The sequence below is a fragment of the Gastrolobium bilobum genome, unplaced genomic scaffold, assembly GCF_033153095.1.
Source record: "Gastrolobium bilobum isolate Gb01-03AN ecotype WA unplaced genomic scaffold, APGP_CSIRO_Gbil_v1 utg46365, whole genome shotgun sequence".
In the NCBI taxonomy this organism is placed as follows: domain Eukaryota; kingdom Viridiplantae; phylum Streptophyta; class Magnoliopsida; order Fabales; family Fabaceae; genus Gastrolobium; species Gastrolobium bilobum.
In genome coordinates, this window is record NW_026899489.1 from 35784 (window position 1) to 56380 (window position 20597).

Here is a 20597-nt window from a genome sequence, read left to right on the forward strand (position 1 = left end):
CCAAAAATCTGTTAGGAAAGCTTCTTTGCCATTCTTCATTCACAACAATTCTATCTAACCTCTCTTGTAATTCCCTCTTCCAGGTAAAATTAGGACCAGAAAATCCTAAATCTGATAAACCACTCTCACTGAGAGATTCATTGAACTCCTTCATGCTATACTAGCAAGCCCCAGCTCCTCCCTGTTTCTCACCAGCCTCTAAGTAAGCATTAAAGTCTCCCATAGCAGCCCATTTACCTCCACCAACCACTGCAATTCTTCTCAAACTATCCCAAAGGAACTTTCTCTCAGCTCTCTTGGGACTTCCATAGATGAATGTCACTAGTTCCTCCACCCCAGAATTAAGCCAGCAGATCTTCGTGTGAACGAATTGGCGGTTCTCCTCAACAATAAGAATGTTAGACAGTCCTTTGTACCACAAAATTCATATCCCCCCGAAAATCCAACAACATCTTTAATGAAATAACTGTCAAATCCTAAATTCCTAACAATTTTTTCAGCTTTTCTACCACTAATTCTGGTTTCCAACAGCACCAAAATCTGGATTTTATTTTGACTAACTACATCTTTAATAAGGGCAGAGAAGCCTCTCTTCCCTGCTCCTATACAATTTCATGTGCTAATTATCATAAAAATAAACAAGATAAGAAAACCTACCTCCAAACTGTCCATCTTCTGGTTCATCATTTGACTTTCACAGCATTAGTGATATCATCAAGAGCCATAGCTGCTCTTCCATCTTGCCTTACGCTTCTTCCTCCACTTCCCCCATCAGGTGGATTCTCCTTGAGCATATTGCCAGTATTAATTACTGCCTCATCCTTGCTAATGGTCTCCATCTGGGCAACTTCTAGCTCTATTTGATTGGAGCTAGGAGAAGGGTCCTTAAAAATTCTTCCTCCAAAGGAACCCCTATTGACCAGTATCACACCCTTGTTAGATTGCATAGAAGGTTGATCCTTTCTAGTAACTGCTGGTTGATTTCTCACCAACTGTTTAGCAGACTCCTTCACCTCATTACCATAGCCCTGTACCAAGGTATTCTTATCCGGACTATTTTTTTTCTTTTTCCCATTTTGGTTTTTCCTAGACTGGCTCGGCTCCCCCGAAATCTTCCTATTTGTATTCTCCTCCCCTGATGGATTAGCCTCTTTATTTGAAAGGTTTTCTTCAGTTTCCTTTTCCAGAGGGCCAAACCTAGACCCTGGTGCTTTACTTCCTTGGCTAGCATCTTTGGCTCCAACATTAAGCTTGTCCTTGTTCATATAAGTCTCCTTATTCCTCACCATTTGGACTGACCTCTTGTTGCTTCTTTTTTGGATTGTCATCCAATTTCCAAAGCCATTAACCTCTTGACTTTTCTCCACACCATCTTGACTGCATCTTCCATATTCTGTTCATGACTGCCACAATTCTTCTCCCCTTCAGCTTCTTCTTCAGGTTTTTTTGTATTCTCAGGATTCAGTACACACTTATCTCTTCTATGGCCATATTGTCCACATAAGAAGCAGATCATATGCAAACCCTCATAACCAATGAACAGTCTATGAACAATCCTAAATTTTGATAACAGACTCTTACTCAAGTCTATTTCTACACAAATCCGTGCGAATCTGCCTCTATCCGTAATTTCTTGCAGCTCACCTTGTCCACTAATCCTTAAGGAGTTCTCGTCAATCCTTAAGGTCCTTCCAACCATGTTGCCCATCCTCCATAAGTCCTTGTAGGTATAAAATTCTCTAGGAACTCCTGGAATCCTGATCCATACCGCTAATTTCTTGACTTTGTCATCATACAGGTCGAAATTCGGCCTCCATCTTTGGACTATTAGGTAGTGATCAACCATTATCCATGGTCCCTGCTGCTGAACAAAGAGATAGTCCTGCGTCTTCTCGAACTCAACTATGTAATGATCATTCTCAAGATCCAATATCTTGTAGTCACCTTCCAGGTTCCACAACTTATGGAGTCTATTCCATAAGAATTTCGCTCCCAGCCTTTTCCCCATGAGTTTCACAATGAGAGCATTCCTCCACCTCTTACATTGCTCCAGTTTCTCCAGCACATCGAATTGATAGAAGGGATTTAGAGGATCGTCCTCCCCTTCCTGCTCGTACGCTTTCATCGCTTCTGCTTCTTCGATTTCCTCTTGCTTGCACTGGGCAAACCAATTATCCTCCTCTTCCTGGATCCCATCCCAGACCCCATTAACACGAAGGAGATGGTCCTTGTACGAAACAAGCTTACATGGATCTCTCCTCCCCCCTTCTTCCTTCCCCATATCTACTCCTGACTCTCCCATCTCAGCCGAACTCTTCAAACCTGCATCCTCAATCTCCATTGCGCCTGCAATCGAAGAATCAACCTGCATCTCCAGATCCATACCCGTGTCCCCCTTCGCCTTCTTCAGCTCTCTGACCGTATTTGTATCCCCCTCAGAGATGGGGGATCTTCCCCCTTTCACCACCATTAAACAAAAGAACCGAAAACCCTAACAGAGCTTAAAAAATCTTTTTCACGCGCCTACGTCACTCAAGTTTTATTGATTTTTAAGGATAGCGCTAATTTAAACATTATTCTTATGTAACATGTGACTTACAAATTGGATGTTAGCGTTACATACAAAATACATAACAAGAGCAACATCTTGATAATTGTTTAACAAATTTAATTTGCTACATGTCATTCTTGATATTCATTCGGCCTAACATTTTCCTTATTATTGTTTGGCATAATCTTAATTGAGGAGTATTGAGGTGTGTTAGAATTCACGCTTGTTACAAAATTAACGGGAATAAAAAAAAAATGTTAGAATCACGCTTACTGTGATTATCGTCCGACAAAGAAAATTATAAGGATCATAATTTAAGAAGTAGACTCAATTGTACAACGAATATAGAATAGAAAAAAAAGTATTCAACTAAATATTGAAACATTAAATGGTGTAAAGTAATGGAAAAAAAAATTGTTTTTTGTTTTTCATAATATAAAAAATAAAAATGAAGTTGAAACGAGAATACACAAACGCATTGATGAAAAGAGACTAGTTTAAGATTACTTTGTCAAAATCGATGTTATAGCGTCTGCGTCGTTGAATCCCGACATTGCACAACAACATTGATCCATTACTCTGGATCTGCATCCTCTAATGTGAAAATTCACTTGACTATGTAATGCGGAGAATCATAATCATACAAAGGTAAATTAATGGGAAAAAAGAAGGAGAGAAAAAAAAATGATAAAATAGGTAATTACGAAATCATAACCGTTGATTTACCTTTGTATGGTTGTGATCTTCCCACATGACTATATCATGTTTTTTTGACACATTAGAGGATCCATTTCCAGTTTTAATGGTATAAACCAACGATTTTATATTTGTTATGTTAGATGATGTAATATAATTTTCTTACATACATAATTTTATGTGGATCCCGTCTCTTGATTTTTCTCTCTCCCTTCTTTTTTCTGCTCTCTCTTCTCAATTGTGTTTGTAGGAAAGTTACGTTACATAATGGGCAATGCTTTTCTTATGCTACATGAGATAGTATTATCTCATGTAGAGACATAATTGGGTGGGTCCCACGGTTAAAAGAAAGGAAAAAAGAAAAAGAAATGTTGGCTCGGATTGCGATGTATCTGTGACATGAGATAAAAACATTTATGTAACTTGAGAAAAACATTTCTCTTACATAATATAAGATAACTTTAAATTTATCCATAAACCAAATGCCTTTGAAATTTAGTGTGATGCCTTAGAATTCTAGCTTTCGCACATTCCTATGTAAGATCTAATTCCAAAAATCATTGCTTCAAAGCTCCAAATCTTAAAATGAGCGTGCGCTGCAGATCATTCCTGAAAGATAATTGTATAAATAAAAGTCAACCACACACTATCTATAGTACAATTTATAATATCACTAAGAGGGGAACTTCGTAAAATTTAAACTTGCTACACAACTTTGACCCGAAATTTTGCCAATATTGAACACACTTCAAATGGAAGAAAGAACTTTCCCATCATTGACACCACTATTTGTAATTGTATGAGATGTAGATGAACATTTTTCAATAACACATGAGGTTGAAATGTTCGTACAACTCACTTTTGGGAAATTCGTTCCCTTAAACTCCAATGTCAAGCGGGTCCAGGGGAAGCCCGTGGCGGGGGCCACCACCAATGAGCTAAGGCTACACCAACCGTAGCAAGTGGATCCGACACCATGTCTCAACCCAAAACCTTAAGGCATTGGGTTCATGGGTCCTTTCACTTATATATTCTTCACTTAGCTCATTACCAACCAATGTGGGACTCATCACACTTGAATATCTCAACAATCTCCCCCTCAAGTGTGAAACCCACCATTGGTATGCTCCCCCTCAACCGAGTACCCGAAGCGTAAAGTACTCGACCCGCCTCCTAACCAATCACTAGGCTAGCTCGAGCCCAATCCGGCTTTGATACCCCTCTTGGGAAATTCGTTCCCTCAAACTCCAATGTCATGCGGGTCCAGGGGAAGCCCGTGGCAGAGGCCACCACCAATAAGCTAAGGCTACACCAACCGTAACAAGTGGATCCGACACCATGTCTCAACCCAAAACCTTAAGGCATTGGGTTCATGGGTTATTTCACTTATATACTCTTCACTTAGCTCATTACCAACCAATGTGGGACTCATCACACTTGAATATCTCAACACTCACATCATTTATAAATGTAGAGTTCCCAATTATATACAATAAATGATGTAAAAAAAGTACGTTTGGCATGGCAGACAGCAATTGGTAGCTTTGGCGTTTCAGTTAAACGAACCTCTATTAACCTTTGAACACCAAAAATCACTTGTGTTGACATTTTGATTCACGCTTGAAATATTCCCAGCTCCATAACACGTATTCTGATCATCTGCACCCATATGGTAGATCCAACACACACACACACACAACAATCTCTTAAAATGTTGCACCCCTCTCCATGTCCTGGCTCACAAGACTCATCAAACGACCCAACACATTGAAGGACTATGAAGTTTAGTACGCCACTATTCCGAAATGCATAACCATGCATCTAAAGACTTTCAACTATATAACTTGTAATATTCTTTCTCATTGTTATACGAGACAATTTGTATTGTGTCATACAGCATAAAAAAATATATGAGACTCATTTATTTATTTATTTATTTTAATATCTATTATCCACTTTTTTGTGTTGATGAGAAACAATATCCCCAAAAGTTATAGAGGGAGAATATTCTTATTACTAAAAAAATTTCACTGTTAACTTACTACCTATCTAATCATCATTGGGTCAAAGAGAGAATGCTAAAAAGTTTATGAAAAGAAAGAAAATACAAATCTCGGTAGATATTAAGTTGGTAATGAAAATTTTTGATAATAAAAATATCTCTTATATGCTAAAGATAATATTTATTAGATGTAAGTTATTTATTTTGAATTAGCGGCCACGATTAGGATTTATCATGTTTATCGTTTACGTTTTGAATTCAGATATTTGTCTATATATAAGGATGTAATAATCATGAATAAAGCAGTAGATAATTTATTTTACATCCTATTCTCTCACTCAAAATCCTCACCTCCAGTAGATATAGGGTATTAACGGGCCGAGCCGAGCCGAGCTTTGATCTTAACGGGCCAAGCCTGTATTTAAACGTGTCCGACTGGCCTTAGCCTGTTACCTGTTACGAATATAATATTGGCCTGTGGCCTGGTTTATTTACAAAAAATAAAAGTCTGTGTAAAGCCTGTCTTAGCCTGTTAGCATGTTAAAGAATACAAATAAGAGAACAGAATTCCACAAAAAATCAATTTCCAGATAGAAACCTTAGCTTCCAATTTGCAGCAATAATTTACAAAGTCTACAATAAATAAATAAAATTAAAGTGAGAGAAGGTAGATAACAGGTTATATTATCTTAGCCCATTATAAAAAAAGTGCCAACAAAAATAAAAATAAAATAAATAAAATAAAAAATAAATTGATACAAACGAGCAGTGCACAGTGGAACGAATGAGTTTTTGTGGGTTTGTTTGTGTGAAGGAGGATGAAGGATAATATAGAACAGCACTAGTAATTCCATAAATATACATAAATTCAATATATATCTAAAAAGCATAATATAGAACAAAATTATTCAAAAAGTCTGTTAAACCAATAAAATGAGGTGAAATAAATTGATAAGAGAGAGTTATTACAAGTAGTATAAATAAATATTTATATACTAGGCTAGCCTGGGAGGCTCTAAGGCCGAGCTTCTGAATTAGAGCCTGAAGCCTTTTTATTAAACGAGCTTTTATACAAGTCCAAGCCTGGTTCCAACACGAGCTTTTATTAAACGAGCTCAGGCCTTTACGAGCCGAGCCAAAGGCCCCTGGCTCGTTTACCACCCCTATGTAAAATACACTTTCAAAGTATCTGTCGGAAATTTTAGTGAGTGATGAATAATGAAGTGTCATGTCATATAACTCAGAAATGAATTAAATAAGTATTAAAGACTCGTAAATATAAATTTAAGGTTTTGAATAAAAATGTGAATTGAAGTCTACTCTGATTTGATTTCCTGCATAGCATAATATGAAAATATTTGAATTCAACTCCTCTTACAATAAAAGTAGAGGGAGGAAAAGCTCAAAATGAGCAAATAAATTCTAACGGATCACATAGGAATTTTTTAGAATCTACATAGATACTAGCACACACCCCTCTCCCAATATGTATTTTAATTTAACATAAAATGTATAGATAATAAACTATGATTATCTATTTAGCCTAACATAAAAAAAAAAATATTTATCCTTTTAAATGATATAATCTTGTGTTATTTTAGATCCTAACTGTTTTCCGTCAATCAACGATTATAATTTATTAGGTCAAAATTATTAATTAATAATAAGTTTGGTCCATTAAGTTTGACCCAATAAATTATAACCGTTGATCGATGAAAATCAACGGTTATGATCTAAAATGACATAAGATATAAATCCTTTAAAAGACAAACATTTTTTTTCAAAAATAAAATATGTGGAAATAAAAGGGAAAAGAACCTGGGTATAAATGCCATGTATTCCAGAGATATTTTATTTATTAGGAATGACACACTTTCGAATCCAAGCATCCAATGGATGAAGCAGACTACATTCTGCAATTGGGAAAAATTTTGAACACACAAAAATATAGAAGGAAAACAAAATGTTCATATTTTCTGCTTCACTAAATGGATGTTATAAAGGACGTAAGTACAAGACAAGAGAGAGAGAGAGAGAGGGAAGAAGCTAATAAAAAGTATAGTATGATAATAAATTAAATTGTTAAACAACATTGCAGTTTATAGGCCATGTATTGATTGGGAGATGAATGAAAGAGTTTAATTTGTATTATGAACTACTCTATCTTCATTAAACGCCAAAATTATGCACTATTTATATTATGAACTTATAATTTGTAATATTTCCTTAAGCTAAAGCACCATACTAGTGAAGGCAACGTTTTAACAAAAAGTATCCATGTGATGAGCAAAACGTGTGTGCGCTTCTTCTCTCTTGAGTATGTGAAGAGAAAGAGAATAAGAAAGAGGTGTGGGGACACATGGCTAAGTGCAGCACGTCATTTGTCTAATTGTTTTGAGTATTTTATATAGGAATAACTAGCACTGTGGTGCTGTAAATACCCATAAAGGAAGTAATCATTTTGGTTACGCTAGAGAAAAGAACAATATAAAACTTACGTAAAACATTGGCCAAATTGCAATATTTGAATAGGCTGTTGAGGATTGTGTATACTATTACTATCTCACTTCTTGCAGGAATCTAAACAACAAAAAAGAGGTATAATATAGAAAAGCACTAGCACAATGTGCTGGACCAGACTAACTTTTTTGATATAAATTTAAGATGCACTTTCAATATAGAAGTTGCTTCACCACTCCAAGAGCTTCCACTGCAACCTCTTCACACAAATTAATGTCACGCATTACAGTGAGTGCTTTGTCAGATGTTTTCAAAATAGAGCACACTTTGCCAAAAGCATTTTTTCTTGTTGTGTAGTTCTTGTTCTGTTTCCTTCACATTTAACCCACTAGGATTCTTTCCTAAATAAGAAGAGATTTTCATTTCAGTTTCACTTACCCTTTTGACTATTTAAGGATGCAATCACTAAACCAAGCATAATATTTCAGATACTAGAACCAGCACAACCAGAATATGAGTTCCCAGAGTCTCACATTCCTTGCAAGCCTGTTTCTTTTGCAGCTTATAGCTAGTTGTCAAGCTCAACTACGTGTTGACTATTACAGAAACACATGCCCAAATGTTGAATCAATAGTTCGCACTGCAGTTGAGATGAAATTTCAGCAGACATTTGTGACAGCACCTGCTACACTTAGGCTCTTCTTCCATGATTGTTTTGTTCGGGTCAGCAAAGTTATGATCTCTTTTTCTTGCATGCACCCCTCTTGCAATAGCTACTACTAAACTAATGTATTTGTGCGTTTGTGGACAGGGATGTGATGCTTCAGTGATGCTAGCTTCAAGAAGCAGCACTGCAGAGAAGGATAACCCTATCAATCTTTCACTAGCGGGTGATGGGTTTGACACTGTGATCAAAGCAAAGGCTGCGGTTGACAATGTACCTGGCTGCCAAAATAAGGTTTCTTGTGCTGATATATTGGCTATGGCAGCTAGGGACGTCATAGCATTGGTAAATAAACAATAACCTTTGCAATAAAGAATGAAAGTTGGATACAACATATTAAGGGTGTTTTTTTTTCCCATGAACCGAATCAAATTGGTTTAAACCAATTCGGTTAAAGAACCGGTTTATGTGTCAAACCAGATTATAATTTATAACCGATTCAAAACTAGTTCAGGTATGCAAACCAGTTCTGCATTGATTCCGAACCGTTTTCGAACAGGTTCCAAACCAGTCTTAAAACTGATACCAAAAAACAAGGTTCGGTTATTTTGCACAACCCTAATACATATTTCCAAATAAAAATTCATAAAATTCTATCAAGTAAGTTCAATCTTTGTAGATTAGAATCTAAACACCTACTTCTTCTAGCAAGTGCAGCATATCTACATTAGGGTAACAGTTGGGTAGATTATAAGCAGCATATAGAATATCATATTTCTTTTGACTTGTCTTTGTAAGATTATTTTACCTTGGATACGTAGAGAATTATAACATTGTAATTTCTTGCACAATTCAGCTGAATACCAAATGAACATTCACTTTCTTTCAGACAGGAGGACCATCTTATGAAGTAGAGTTGGGAAGGCTAGATGGGAGAATCTCTACAAAAGCCAGTGTTAGACACCATCTACCTCATCCTGAATTCAAACTAGCACAGCTGAACCAAATGTTTGCTTCACATGGCCTCACCCTTGAAGATCTAATTGCTCTATCAGGTATTTCAATCATAATGGGCATAGTAGTTGTTAGCTTCCTGCCTGAGAGTCTTTGAGACTCAGTATTGGAGTGTGATACCCATTTGGCTTCACCATCCCATATTCTAATATAAATTGAAATGTGTGGTCGCAGGAGCACATACTATTGGGTTCTCTCACTGCAGCCAGTTCTCCAAACGAATTTACAACTTCAGAAGCAGGAACAGAATTGATCCAACACTTAATCCTGCATATGCAAAACAGCTCCAGCAAGTGTGTCCAAAAAATGTGGACCCCAGATTTGCCATTGGAATGGACCTAACTACGCCTAGGACATTTGATAACCAGTACTACAAGAATCTTCAGGAAGGAAAAGGACTCCTTTCTTCTGATCAATCTTTGTTTACTCATAAAAGATCAAGAGACCTAGTGAACTTATTTGCAACCAACAGCACAGCCTTTGAAAAGTCTTTTATAATTGCTATGACAAAGCTTGGACGGATTGGGATCAAAACGGGAAAGAAGGGTGAAATCAGGCGTGATTGCACAATGGTTAATTGAGCCACTGACCTTGTTTTCAAATACTTCTTTCAGTTTCATTTTCCTTTGTTATAAAGAATGTTTTAAGACTAGTGCAGTGCAGGAATGGGAATAATAATAAGTTATAATACAGGCAAAGCCACTTGAGTATACTATAATTTGATTCTGGAACAGTCTCTAAAAGAGACTAGGGGTGGTGACTTAAGCTTTGGGCTCTTTCAGATCAATTCAAATAGTGAGGCATTTATTTTGTTTTTATTAGCATCTACCCGCCAATCGTTGGATCCGGTGCGAATACAAGTTTAGGACCTGGACTGTAAAATAAGAGCCTTGTAAAAACAGGGTAGCCATCTCACCCTCTCAACTTTCTTGGGCTGGACGTGGGGGAGGGGGAAGGAAAATAAAGAGAATAAGATTGAATTCAGTATTGAGCAACGGTATCAATACTAATATACTGAGCTTTTAATGTGATCTCAATAACACTAATATTCTCCCAGGAAAACAAAAAATAGATGAAAGTAAACCCTATCAATGATGTTATTTGGTAAGTAAAGAGAATAATATCTGCTCCTAGCATAGATGGGAAAAGGGAGTAACCATTCAAATTTCACAGGACTGTCATTTTTTGTTTTTTTAGGATAACTTAAAAAGATGGATTGACTTTGGTCTCTTGAGTCTTTCTTCATCATTATATGTGATTCTGTCCAAACTCCTTAAACTGTATAGTGCTGCTGAATTGTATCAATGTCAAGTCCCTTCAGCTTCACCACTGACTCAACATGTCCCTTTAGAGTATTAAGCTCCCTAAGCCTGTAACCCATTTTCAAAAATTGTTAAAGGCACTTCATACGTATCATTCATTCATTCATTCATTCATTCATTATCCATCAATTTAAAAAATTGTCACTTCCTGAACCTTTTCAAGTATTAACATGATGCCATACAAGTTAATGGCTTACCTTGCAACTTCGGCTCGTCTCTTGGCTTGCTCTGCAATCTCTGAAAGCTCCCTATAGCCATTCTTGTCATTGAAAAGGTTGGAAGTTTCCGGAGGCTGAAGACCATGAAGTGTTCTCTGTGCAGCCGCCCACTGTGCTTCCCTCTCTTCTTTGCCATAGTCTTTCTTTGTAGTGAAGGCTGTCTGTAGTGAGAGAACATGAACATGATTTGAATCTTGATACCTCCAGATTAGATCAACAATGCAATAAATAATAAATAATAAAAAGAACCTACCTTGTTCTCCAAAAGATTGTCCCAAGCCTTCCCACTCAGAATATAGCGGATTGCAAATTTGAGTAAATCAAGAGGGATATAGGTTACCAAACTATACAGCCAGATTACACCAGCCCAACCCCATCCCATTCCCTTTATTCTTGCGAAGCCCCAGTTAGCATATACTGCTATAAACGTTGCTACCTGTCAATTACAGAGCAAATTATTGTTACCACAAAAGAAAGCCAGGTGCATTTGATTAACCACTCTTTTCGGCTTTCTAGCTAATAGAGCATCTCTCTACTAGAGTATTATGTAAGCAAAATACTTCACGTTCTGTGTCCGACACTCCCCGACACTCCAACGCGTTGTCAAGACTCAAAAAAAGTTCGAAGGTTGCGTTGCATTACTTTTTTAGTTCCAACTATTAGATTCGTTGGATTATGATTACTATTTTATTGAGTTCAATATAAATATTTAGAATATTTTATGTTTCTTTGCAAAATTGATAGGTATTATAAGTTTAGCTTCATTTTTTTATTAAATTATTAAATATTATATATAATATACAGTATATAAATTAAAATATTATTTAATATCAAAACATATCTCCTAACATGTCGAAATCTAGTATTTTTTTAAAATTAACATGTCGGAGTATCATGTCGTATCCCGTGTCCCGTGTTGGTGTCAGTACAAAATTAGATGTAAACAACTATTGCTTCTCTCTGGCAACAACAGAAGTATTGACTTGATGTCATTTTGACGCTTTATCATGCTCCCAAAATTCATTTTCTTAGTTTAGAGTTGTAGATTACATTTTCTTTTCTTTTTCTTTTTGGTTGTTGTTGAGAGGACCGAGTGCATAATTATCAAGACAAAGCTCTAAACGTAATAAAATGATGCTTCTTAAATAATAAAATCAGACAATACCACAAACACATGCAACTTTATATACTGCATTGCTGATAGGAGAATAAGAGGTTCAAGCTTACCAGCTGAGCAATCATAAAAGCACCCAGTAGAAGAAGACCAGGTCTTTCAAAAAAAGACCAGCTGCGGGACCTAGTGACAAAAATTAGGGCCTGGCTTATTATACTGACTTGTAAGTATAAGGCTGCCATCATCTCTTCAGGGCTATATCTCAGAGTCCTCACACCAAACTTGTTCTGCAACAGTGAAAGTTGTGCTAATAGCGCTTAGGATTTCCGCTATTTGGTGATGATATTGAGAAAAACAAGAATTGTAAAGTATTTACAGGGAAGAAGTCGGTATCTTTCATTGCCCAGAAAAATATTACTGTCATTAGTGCCATGTAACTGCCTAGCACAACACCAGTAGCAAATATCTCCCTCAGTTTCCAGCTATCGGGCAGTGGAGATGGTTTCACTCGATCCTTGGATATTGTCATAATGGTACCTAAAGGTATGGTAGTGTAAAGAAATCAGTTTTAAATATTTTTAGCACACAGTCAAAGTAAATAACATGATGGTGAAGCAGATATTATCTTACCATCATTTAGTATGGCAATAATCAAAACCATGAAGGGTGCAAAATCAAACTTCCAGATCAACGCAATAAACATGAAACCAAACTGCCAAATTAAAAAATGAATAAATCACATAAGTATATGATTCGATTATATAAGTATGTAGGAAAAATTTGGCATTTTTTAGGCACTTACCACTATACGAATGGTGATTGACACAGCATAGATCTGTTCCACAATCAAACTTTTTTAAGATTAGACAACTAATAACATTAAAATAAAGTCAAACAATTAAATTAGGTATGCGAGGAAACTAACCGTATAGTTCTTCATCCTCTGGAAAATAGCCCTGCTGGTTAGCACTGCACTAATAATGACACTGAGACCAGGTTCAGTGAGGACAATATCAGAAGCACCTCTGGCAGCATCCGTAGCATCAGCAACAGCAATTCCAATATCTGCTTTCTTTAATGCAGGGGCATCATTTACACCGTCTCCTGTCATTCCACATATATGCTTCCTCTCTTGCAGCCTCTTAACGATTTCATATTTGTGCTCTACAATATCCCACAAAAAGAAAAGGGATTAAAATGTTAGAAGTGTTGGGCAATTTGACATGTAATTACTCTTTTGATAAAAGATAGCAGTTTCCATACTTGCAAAGAAGCCATGAACACGAAAAGGATGTATGAAGTACTTGAAAGTAAAAAGGAATGGATAATTGGTCACCATTATTATTATCTTATAAATAATGAAGTGAAGCAGTAACTCTCTAATCAATATGCTATACATATATATAAATTTAAAGACCTACCAGGAAACACTCCGGCAAATCCATCAGCCTTCTCAATCAACTCGTCAACAGGAAGAGCTGAAATAGAAGCATCCTTGTCTTGGCCAAGCAATGCAGATGATGGATACATGTTTGTTCCCATTCCAAGCCTTCGGCCTGTTTCCTTGCCAATGGCGAGCTGATCCCCTAGAGTACGACAGACCCACAAGCAATTTCAGAACTACAGACTTTCAGTTATGGTATGAGCTACAAGAAAGTATGACCTCAAATCTTACCAGTAATCATCTTAACATTCACACCAAGGTTAAGAGCTCTTCTAATGGTCTCAGCACTGTCGTGCCTGGGAGGATCAAACAGTGGTAGCAGACCAACAAATTGCCATGGTCCACCAGGACTCTCTTTCGTTTTCTCGGGTACTTCCTGTTACACGAATCATACAGGCAGAAATAAAGGAAGGGCATTCAATCAAGTAGAAAAATAGAATTTGATATCAGCTTTCTGTACCTGTCTTGCAACACCTAAAGATCGAAGTCCACGCTCAGCAAACTTATCAATTACTGCATGAACCTTTTTCCTGACATCCTCTTTACAGTTGCAAAGGTTTATTATCTAAAACAGGAGGAAAACATGGCTTAGTCATCTTCAAAAATATCATAAGATGGTGGTGACATTGAAACCCATATTTACCTGCTCAGGAGCCCCTTTGCTAGCTCGATGCCAATTTCCATCAGAATCAATGTAGGTTAGAGCAGTCCTCTTGTCTACAGGATTGAATGGAAGGAAATGGATCTCCCTGATACCAGCTCGTGCCTGGTCAATCAGAACATGAAAATTAAAATTTATATATATTCCAAATTCAAGATTTTTTTTTTTTTTCTCTTTATCCTTGATGTCCAAAAGAGAGAGATTTTGGCATATTTACCTCCTTTGGGTCAGCAAGCATTCCAACAATTGCAGCATCTATGGCATCCTGGTTTTCAGTCCTAGAAGCTCTGGCTGCTAGAAGGATAACATTCTCCTTCTCAACACCCTTAGCAAACACCTCAATCAAGTTTCTATCAACACTTAGCTTATTCAGGGTGAGAGTCCCAGTTTTGTCACTGCAGAGGACGTCCATCCCTGCCATTTCTTCAATAGCTGTCATTCGTTTTGTAATTGCACCCTGCTGAGAAAGCCTGTGAGAGCCAATAGCCATAGTGACAGACAAAACAGTTGGCATGGCAATCGGTATTCCTCCAATCAAGAGAACTAATAGATTGTCAATTCCATCTCTGTACTTGCGGTGTTGTATTGGGTACATGACTATGAGCTCGATTCCTATTCCAACGGCAATTGAGCAAATACAGAAATTACCAATTGCTGTAAGTACTTTCTGAAAGTGTCCAACTTGGTTAGTGCTGTCCACCAGATGAGCTGCTTTACCAAAAAAGGTGTGCACACCAGTAGCAATCACAACTGCTTCTATCTCACCCTTCTTAACAGTTGATCCTGAGAATACTTCATCTGAGGAATTCTTCGTCACAGGAAGAGATTCTCCCGTTAAAGCAGACTGATCAACACTCAAAGGATCACCCTCAAGAAGACGGGCATCAGCTGGAATGATATCACCTAATTTGATGCTGATTATGTCTCCTGGTACTAAAATTGCAGCATCTTGTTCACTCCATCGACCATCTCTTAGTACCTGAAATTTGGGGCCAGAAAGAGTTGAACAAACATTAATATAAGATGGTCATGGTGCCATAAATACTGCACACATAAAATAAGATTGATGATAAGACAAAACCTTGGTCTTGGGAGCTAAACCAGCCATAAGAGCAGCAGCAGCATTGCCAGCATTGTTTTCTTCAATAAAACTGATTGTGGAGTTAATCACTAGCAGAGCAATAATTCCCACAAAATCCTGCCAATCTGGAGGCCTTCCTCCTCCATTTGCCAAAGCAATGGCCATTATAGCAGCAGCTTCCATGACCCAAGACAAGGGGTTCCACATAAAACCCAAGAATTTCAAAAACTTGCTCTCCTGTTTCATGACACAAGAAATCATTACGTGCATCTAATTAAGCAAATTTAAATTCTACAAGAAACTGCAATATGTGTTTCTAAAAACGTACTCTTTTCTCTTCCAATTTGTTTGGTCCAAAGACTTGAAGCCGATTGGCTCCTTCCTCCGATGTTAGACCTGCTCTTGAACATTTCAGCTGCTCAAACACCTCCTCTACTGGAATGCGTTCCTGGGCACAAGGTTTCAATGCTTGTTATTTCTACAAATGTTTAGCAGCATGAAGAAAAAGTATCTTATAAGTTACATTCATGTAGCTCATTCGTTTTGCTCCCTCACTCAATCATTTATAATAATAAAAATAATGGCTCCGCCATTCATTCCTTCAAAGAATGCCCGCTGGAAAAACCAACTACAGCAATCAAGCTTCCAGAGTTTCAATTGCTACTTACACTGGTAACTAAATTTTCCTAATGCCCCATATCCCCGCCCCAAAAAAACCGACAAAGATGATCACTTTAATTTTATTTTTTTTAGAATAATAAACCTTACTTTTATTATTCCCTATAATATATGATGTTAGTCCGGTCCTTAATTCACTTTAATTTAGTCATAGAAGGTGAAATTTGACTCTTAAACTCTTCTAAAGTAAAGAGTTCATTCTAAAAGATAAAGGTTTCGTTTTTTCTAATATTGCTTTAGAAAATGGGAAAAGTATTTCTCTGTAACGTTATCTCCAGTGAACTTAAAATAACTTTGTTTTGGGGTTATAAGATTAAAAAATTATAATGATAAAGACTAATATAACTCTGCAATATATTATAATTACAAAAATATCTTAATATCCGTCCTGAAACGATGTCGTTTTGGGTTTACTGGAGATAACTTATCTCCATTGACTGGAAAAATTCTTTACCCTTAGAAAATTTTGTTTAATGTTCACCGAAACTACGTCATTTTGGAACAAAAATTATTGTGTGTTTGTAATTTTAATTTATTTCAGAGTTATTGATAATTTTTATTATTCTAATTTTTTATATTTCAGCTCAAAACGCGTCGTTTCGTTTAACATTAGACAAAGCTTTTAAAGTAGCATTAGATACTTTATTCTCAAAAAAATGTGTATTCATCTAAAAAAAAGTGTCACAATTAAGAAAATAAATTTTAATAACTTCACAATTTATTATACATGTGTGTGTATTTTAATGTGATTACAATGATTATAATTAAGTAATTGACTTTTTAAAATATATTTCTCACTCTGAAAGAGTTAAATTGTAAAGGTGACATGGTTTGTAAAAGGGTTGCACACAAAATGTAGATGGACCCACTTTTTGTATTTCTCCCCTTTTCTGAATCTCGGAGTTTTATTATTTGTTTTTGTGTGTCCATGGGGAGAGGATTTATTGTGATCCGGGATCACCATTTTTTAGGTGGTCTCTTAGTGTAAATGGAAGGATAAAATTGAAAAAGAAGAAAAATAGCAGGGTAAAAAAAAAAAAAATTAGTGTTGCGAGAAGGAGCACCAAATCATTAAGTGATCCTGGAGTATAAAAAATATTTCCGTCCATGAGATAATTTATCTAATTATTTATGTTACTTGAGAAACATATTTTCCTGTGCAAGAATATAATTAATAAATCATAAAATTAGTAACTAAATTTAAGTTACTTTTTTTTTTGGAAAAGTTACTATTTAATAGTAAAGAATGAAATTGATGTCAACATTTATTAAGGACCAAATTAATATCATATGTATCCGGGAAACTGAAATGATAGTTTAGTCAATTCTAAAATAGAAAAAATTTCAATTAAAATATTTTAATACGTCTTTTTGTATTTAATAAGAGAAGAAATTAAAAAATGTTTAAGATAATTTAAATAAATATTATACTTATTTATCTTTCATGTATATAATTTTACAATATGTATTGATTTTATTCCCACGGCTCTTCATTAACTGCTTTTAATTTAAATACTACAATTTTAAATACCCATTACATTCAAATTCAATTATATTTTTAAAAAAAAATTAAATAACCACCAAAAATTAAAATTAAATACAAAGTAATTACTTTTTAAAACATAGTTGAGAAAAAATTTACGCAAGGTGCGCGGTTTAATTTTAAATGCAAAATTATCTGAAAAATAACTAAATCCTTTTGATGAATTAAAAAATAATGTATATATATAAATTAGAATCCAATTATAAGATATGAAATAAAATATGATTTAGTTGGAAAATTGAACTCTGTGTCCACCGTGGATTCAAAATCTAACGGAAGACATCCACATCCTGTCTCAAGACTCTGCTCAAACTAAATTAATTTCATAACAAATTAGATGTGTGATCGCTAATCACCTTATAGTCTTGAAAAAAATAAAATAATACATTTAAAAAATAAAAAAAAACACTCTCTCATCTTTATCGTGTCAGCCACAAAAAGAAAAGCTTAAATAAACAATTAATTCTTAAAATTTCATCTGATACAGATACAAAACTATAGGCATCAAGGCAAACAATAGATATTAAAATTTAAATGAATAAAACTACAGGGATAATAAAAACATAAAAGGACCATGATCCAAATCAAGTAAAAAAAATGCAATAAGTAATTGTTTATTTTAACCGAAACTTTAAGTACTGTTAAAATTCTAAAATTGATGATTTTTTATAAAATATTTTAAATTCAATTTAACAATATGTATAATTATATTTTCTACATCTGCTATAATCGTGTGATTGAAATAATCAGACGGTAAATGAAATCTTCTCCCGGCACAAGGCAGGCATAAAGGCATGTGAGTAAAAATCAAGAGAAACAATTATTTTATACAAATTATATTAAAATATTAGAAAAATATTAGAGAGTATTTTTTTCTCCTATACATACATCGATTTTCATGTTATTTTTTTTTTCTCCTATACATACATAGATTGCACACATAATTGTGCTTATAACATGAGAGGATTTTTCTCTTATTGCATGAGATTAGTAAAATTCTAAAATACTATAATAACAAAATAATAATAATTAATATAAAAACATGGTTTTAATGTTTCTACAGTGAATGTAGATAAGTTATCTACATTCGCTTTCAAAACGATATCGTTTTGAGTTGATAAATTATAATAAAAAATTTATTATAACCTGAAATAATTTATAATTACAAAAATACCTTGATTTATGTCTCAAAATGAGGTCATTTTTTGCTCAAGTAGATAAGTTATTTACATTGACTATAGAAAAAACGAATAACATTTTTTTTTATCAGAAAAGATATACTTACCACCAAAAAAATTTACCACTTTTACAACCAACCTAATCACCGTTAATTTCCGTCAATCTAACGGTTATAATTTATTGGATTGTATTTATTAATTAATTATTAATTTCCAATAAATTATAATCGTTAGATTGACGGAAATCAACGATGATTAGGTTAGTTGTAAAGTTGGTAAATTATTTTAGTGATAAGTATATCCTGTCTTTTTATTTATACAAATTATATTATGATACGTGGCATAACTCTCCGTTTATTTATACAAATTATATTATGATACGTGGCATAACTCTCCGGGAAAAAAGGAATTTAGTTAACGTGGCAAACTAGGCCACGCCGCTAAAATCAAACAATAGCCTAATATACGTGGTAAAGTGTTTGTAATTTTAAACGAGATAAAATTATGTCATTTTAAGAGAGATAGACATAAAATAAAAAATTTATATTTAAAATTTAAATTAAAAAAAAAACACCAACTTTCTTTTCCATTATTTTCATTCTTTGTGTCTATCTCTCTCCTAAAATGATATAACTTACATTATTTAAAATAACAAACATGAAACTCAATATATATATAGGAAAAAATATTTATCATTTTAAATGACATAAAGTTATGTCATTTCAAGATAAAGATAGACACATAATAATTTTTTTATTTAAAATTTAAATTTTTAAAAAAAAAACCAACCACTTTCTTTCCCATGATTTTTATTTTTTGTGTCTCTTTCTCAGAGATAACTTGTGTTATTTAAAATGACAAACATCAAACCTATATATATATATATATATATATATATATATATATATATATATATAGGAAAAACATTTCTCAAGCTGCTTGAGATAAGTTTATCTCTGGCCACCCTAAAACTACGTCGTTTTGATTATTTATTTCTTTATATTTATTGATTCCTCTTTTCTCTCTCTTCATTTATTACCATTGATCTATCTTTGTACGGTTATGATTTAGTAGCCGGGAATAAATTTATCTCCGACAGCTTGAGAAATGATAAGCCCTATATATATATATATATATATATATATATATATATTAAAAAAATATCATTAATTTAGAAATATATAAAAAAAAATAGTAATAATATAATTGTGGGGCGGTGCTCTATGGGAGCTTTATCGGAAGCAGTGTCATGACTTCAAATTTAAATTATCACTCACTGATCATAAATTTTCCAAAGAAAATTTTTTTTCTCAGGAAACAAACAGAAACAGGCAGTCAGGCAGAGAAAGAGAAAGAAAGAGAAGATCGCATACGGAAATCGTGATAAAAAAGAAGAGGAGGAGGAGGAGGAGCATACATACCAGATCGACGTTCTCATTTTTAATCTCTTCGAGGCTGATGCCACCCATGTTGGAAGAACGAGCAATGGCAAGTATGAATTATGGGAGAGATGATAGACAGAGAAACAGAGATGCTTAAATAGAGGGGATTGAAGCTTTGTGAGTCATGCTTGTGACTGGAAAAGTCCAAAAGAAAATAAATGCACCAAAAGAAAAAAAAAAAAGAAAAAAAAAAAATTTGAGATTTGAGGTTAGGCTTTGTGTTTGGGTGCGCGATGTGATTGTGTTTGTGAAGCGTGAACGTGTCCCTCCACCTTTCAGTTTTTGTGGGGTGTTCTGTGCTATTTATACATATATATGGTTACTCGCGGGTTTGAGGGTACAAAAAGTTCCGTGCTACATTAATATAATTTACGTTATAGCGAAACCGGCTTGGCCGGTGGCTGTCGTTTGTGTTAGTGGGTTCCACTTCCACTCACTAATACTTTTCTTTCTTTTACACAAATGCCTCCCGTTGTTCTTGGAGCATGTACTATTAGTGTACATAAGATGTGTTTCATGGAGGTGAAAT

General features: G+C 34.7%; 2 protein-coding genes across 3 annotated transcripts; one reads left to right on the top strand and one right to left on the bottom strand.

The window, feature by feature from the left end:
- Positions 1-7854: 7854 nt before the first annotated feature.
- LOC133290636 (peroxidase 45-like) lies at positions 7855-10242 on the top strand. Its single transcript, XM_061488748.1, has 4 exons — positions 7855-8432; positions 8521-8718; positions 9263-9428; positions 9562-10242. The coding sequence occupies exons 1-4, from the start codon at positions 8223-8225 to the stop codon at positions 9966-9968; spliced, it is 981 nt and encodes a 326-aa protein (XP_061344732.1). The 5' UTR covers positions 7855-8222; the 3' UTR covers positions 9969-10242.
- Positions 10243-10379: 137 nt separating this feature from the next.
- LOC133290635 (plasma membrane ATPase 4-like) lies at positions 10380-20335 on the bottom strand. 2 transcript variants are annotated; one of them, XM_061488747.1, is made up of 16 exons: positions 20048-20335; positions 15556-15675; positions 15228-15464; positions 14364-15125; positions 14129-14251; positions 13946-14050; positions 13717-13861; positions 13463-13627; positions 12967-13205; positions 12844-12876; positions 12672-12753; positions 12418-12578; positions 12155-12328; positions 11177-11363; positions 10907-11084; positions 10380-10757 (listed from the first exon to the last, which is right to left on the bottom strand). In XM_061488747.1, exons 1-16 carry the CDS (start codon positions 20093-20095, stop codon positions 10661-10663), a joined length of 2856 nt encoding a protein of 951 aa, XP_061344731.1. In that variant the 5' UTR covers positions 20096-20335; the 3' UTR covers positions 10380-10660. The 2 variants fall into 2 exon arrangements, with proteins under 2 accessions (XP_061344731.1, XP_061344730.1); XM_061488746.1 differs by having other exon boundaries at positions 10907-11088; positions 11181-11363; positions 20048-20332.
- Between the last annotated feature and the right edge of the window lie 262 nt (positions 20336-20597).

What these genes read in the sequence shown, in the direction of transcription:
- LOC133290636 (XM_061488748.1), top strand. Translation starts at nt 8,223, where the DNA reads ATGAGTTCCCAGAGTCTCACATTCCTTGCAAGCCTGTTTCTTTTGCAG. An exon ending in TCCATGATTGTTTTGTTCGG is followed by an intron (nt 8,433 to 8,520) that starts GTCAGCAAAGTT and finishes GTTTGTGGACAG; the next exon opens with GGATGTGATGCTTCAGTGAT. An exon ending in AGATCTAATTGCTCTATCAG is followed by an intron (nt 9,429 to 9,561) that starts GTATTTCAATCA and finishes GTGTGGTCGCAG; the next exon opens with GAGCACATACTATTGGGTTC.
- LOC133290635 (XM_061488747.1), bottom strand. Translation starts at nt 20,095, where the DNA reads ATGGGTGGCATCAGCCTCGAAGAGATTAAAAATGAGAACGTCGATCTG. An exon ending in ATTTGCCGGAGTGTTTCCTG is followed by an intron (nt 13,206 to 13,462) that starts GTAGGTCTTTAA and finishes GGGATATTGTAG; the next exon opens with AGCACAAATATGAAATCGTT. An exon ending in TATTGCCATACTAAATGATG is followed by an intron (nt 12,579 to 12,671) that starts GTAAGATAATAT and finishes CCATACCTTTAG; the next exon opens with GTACCATTATGACAATATCC.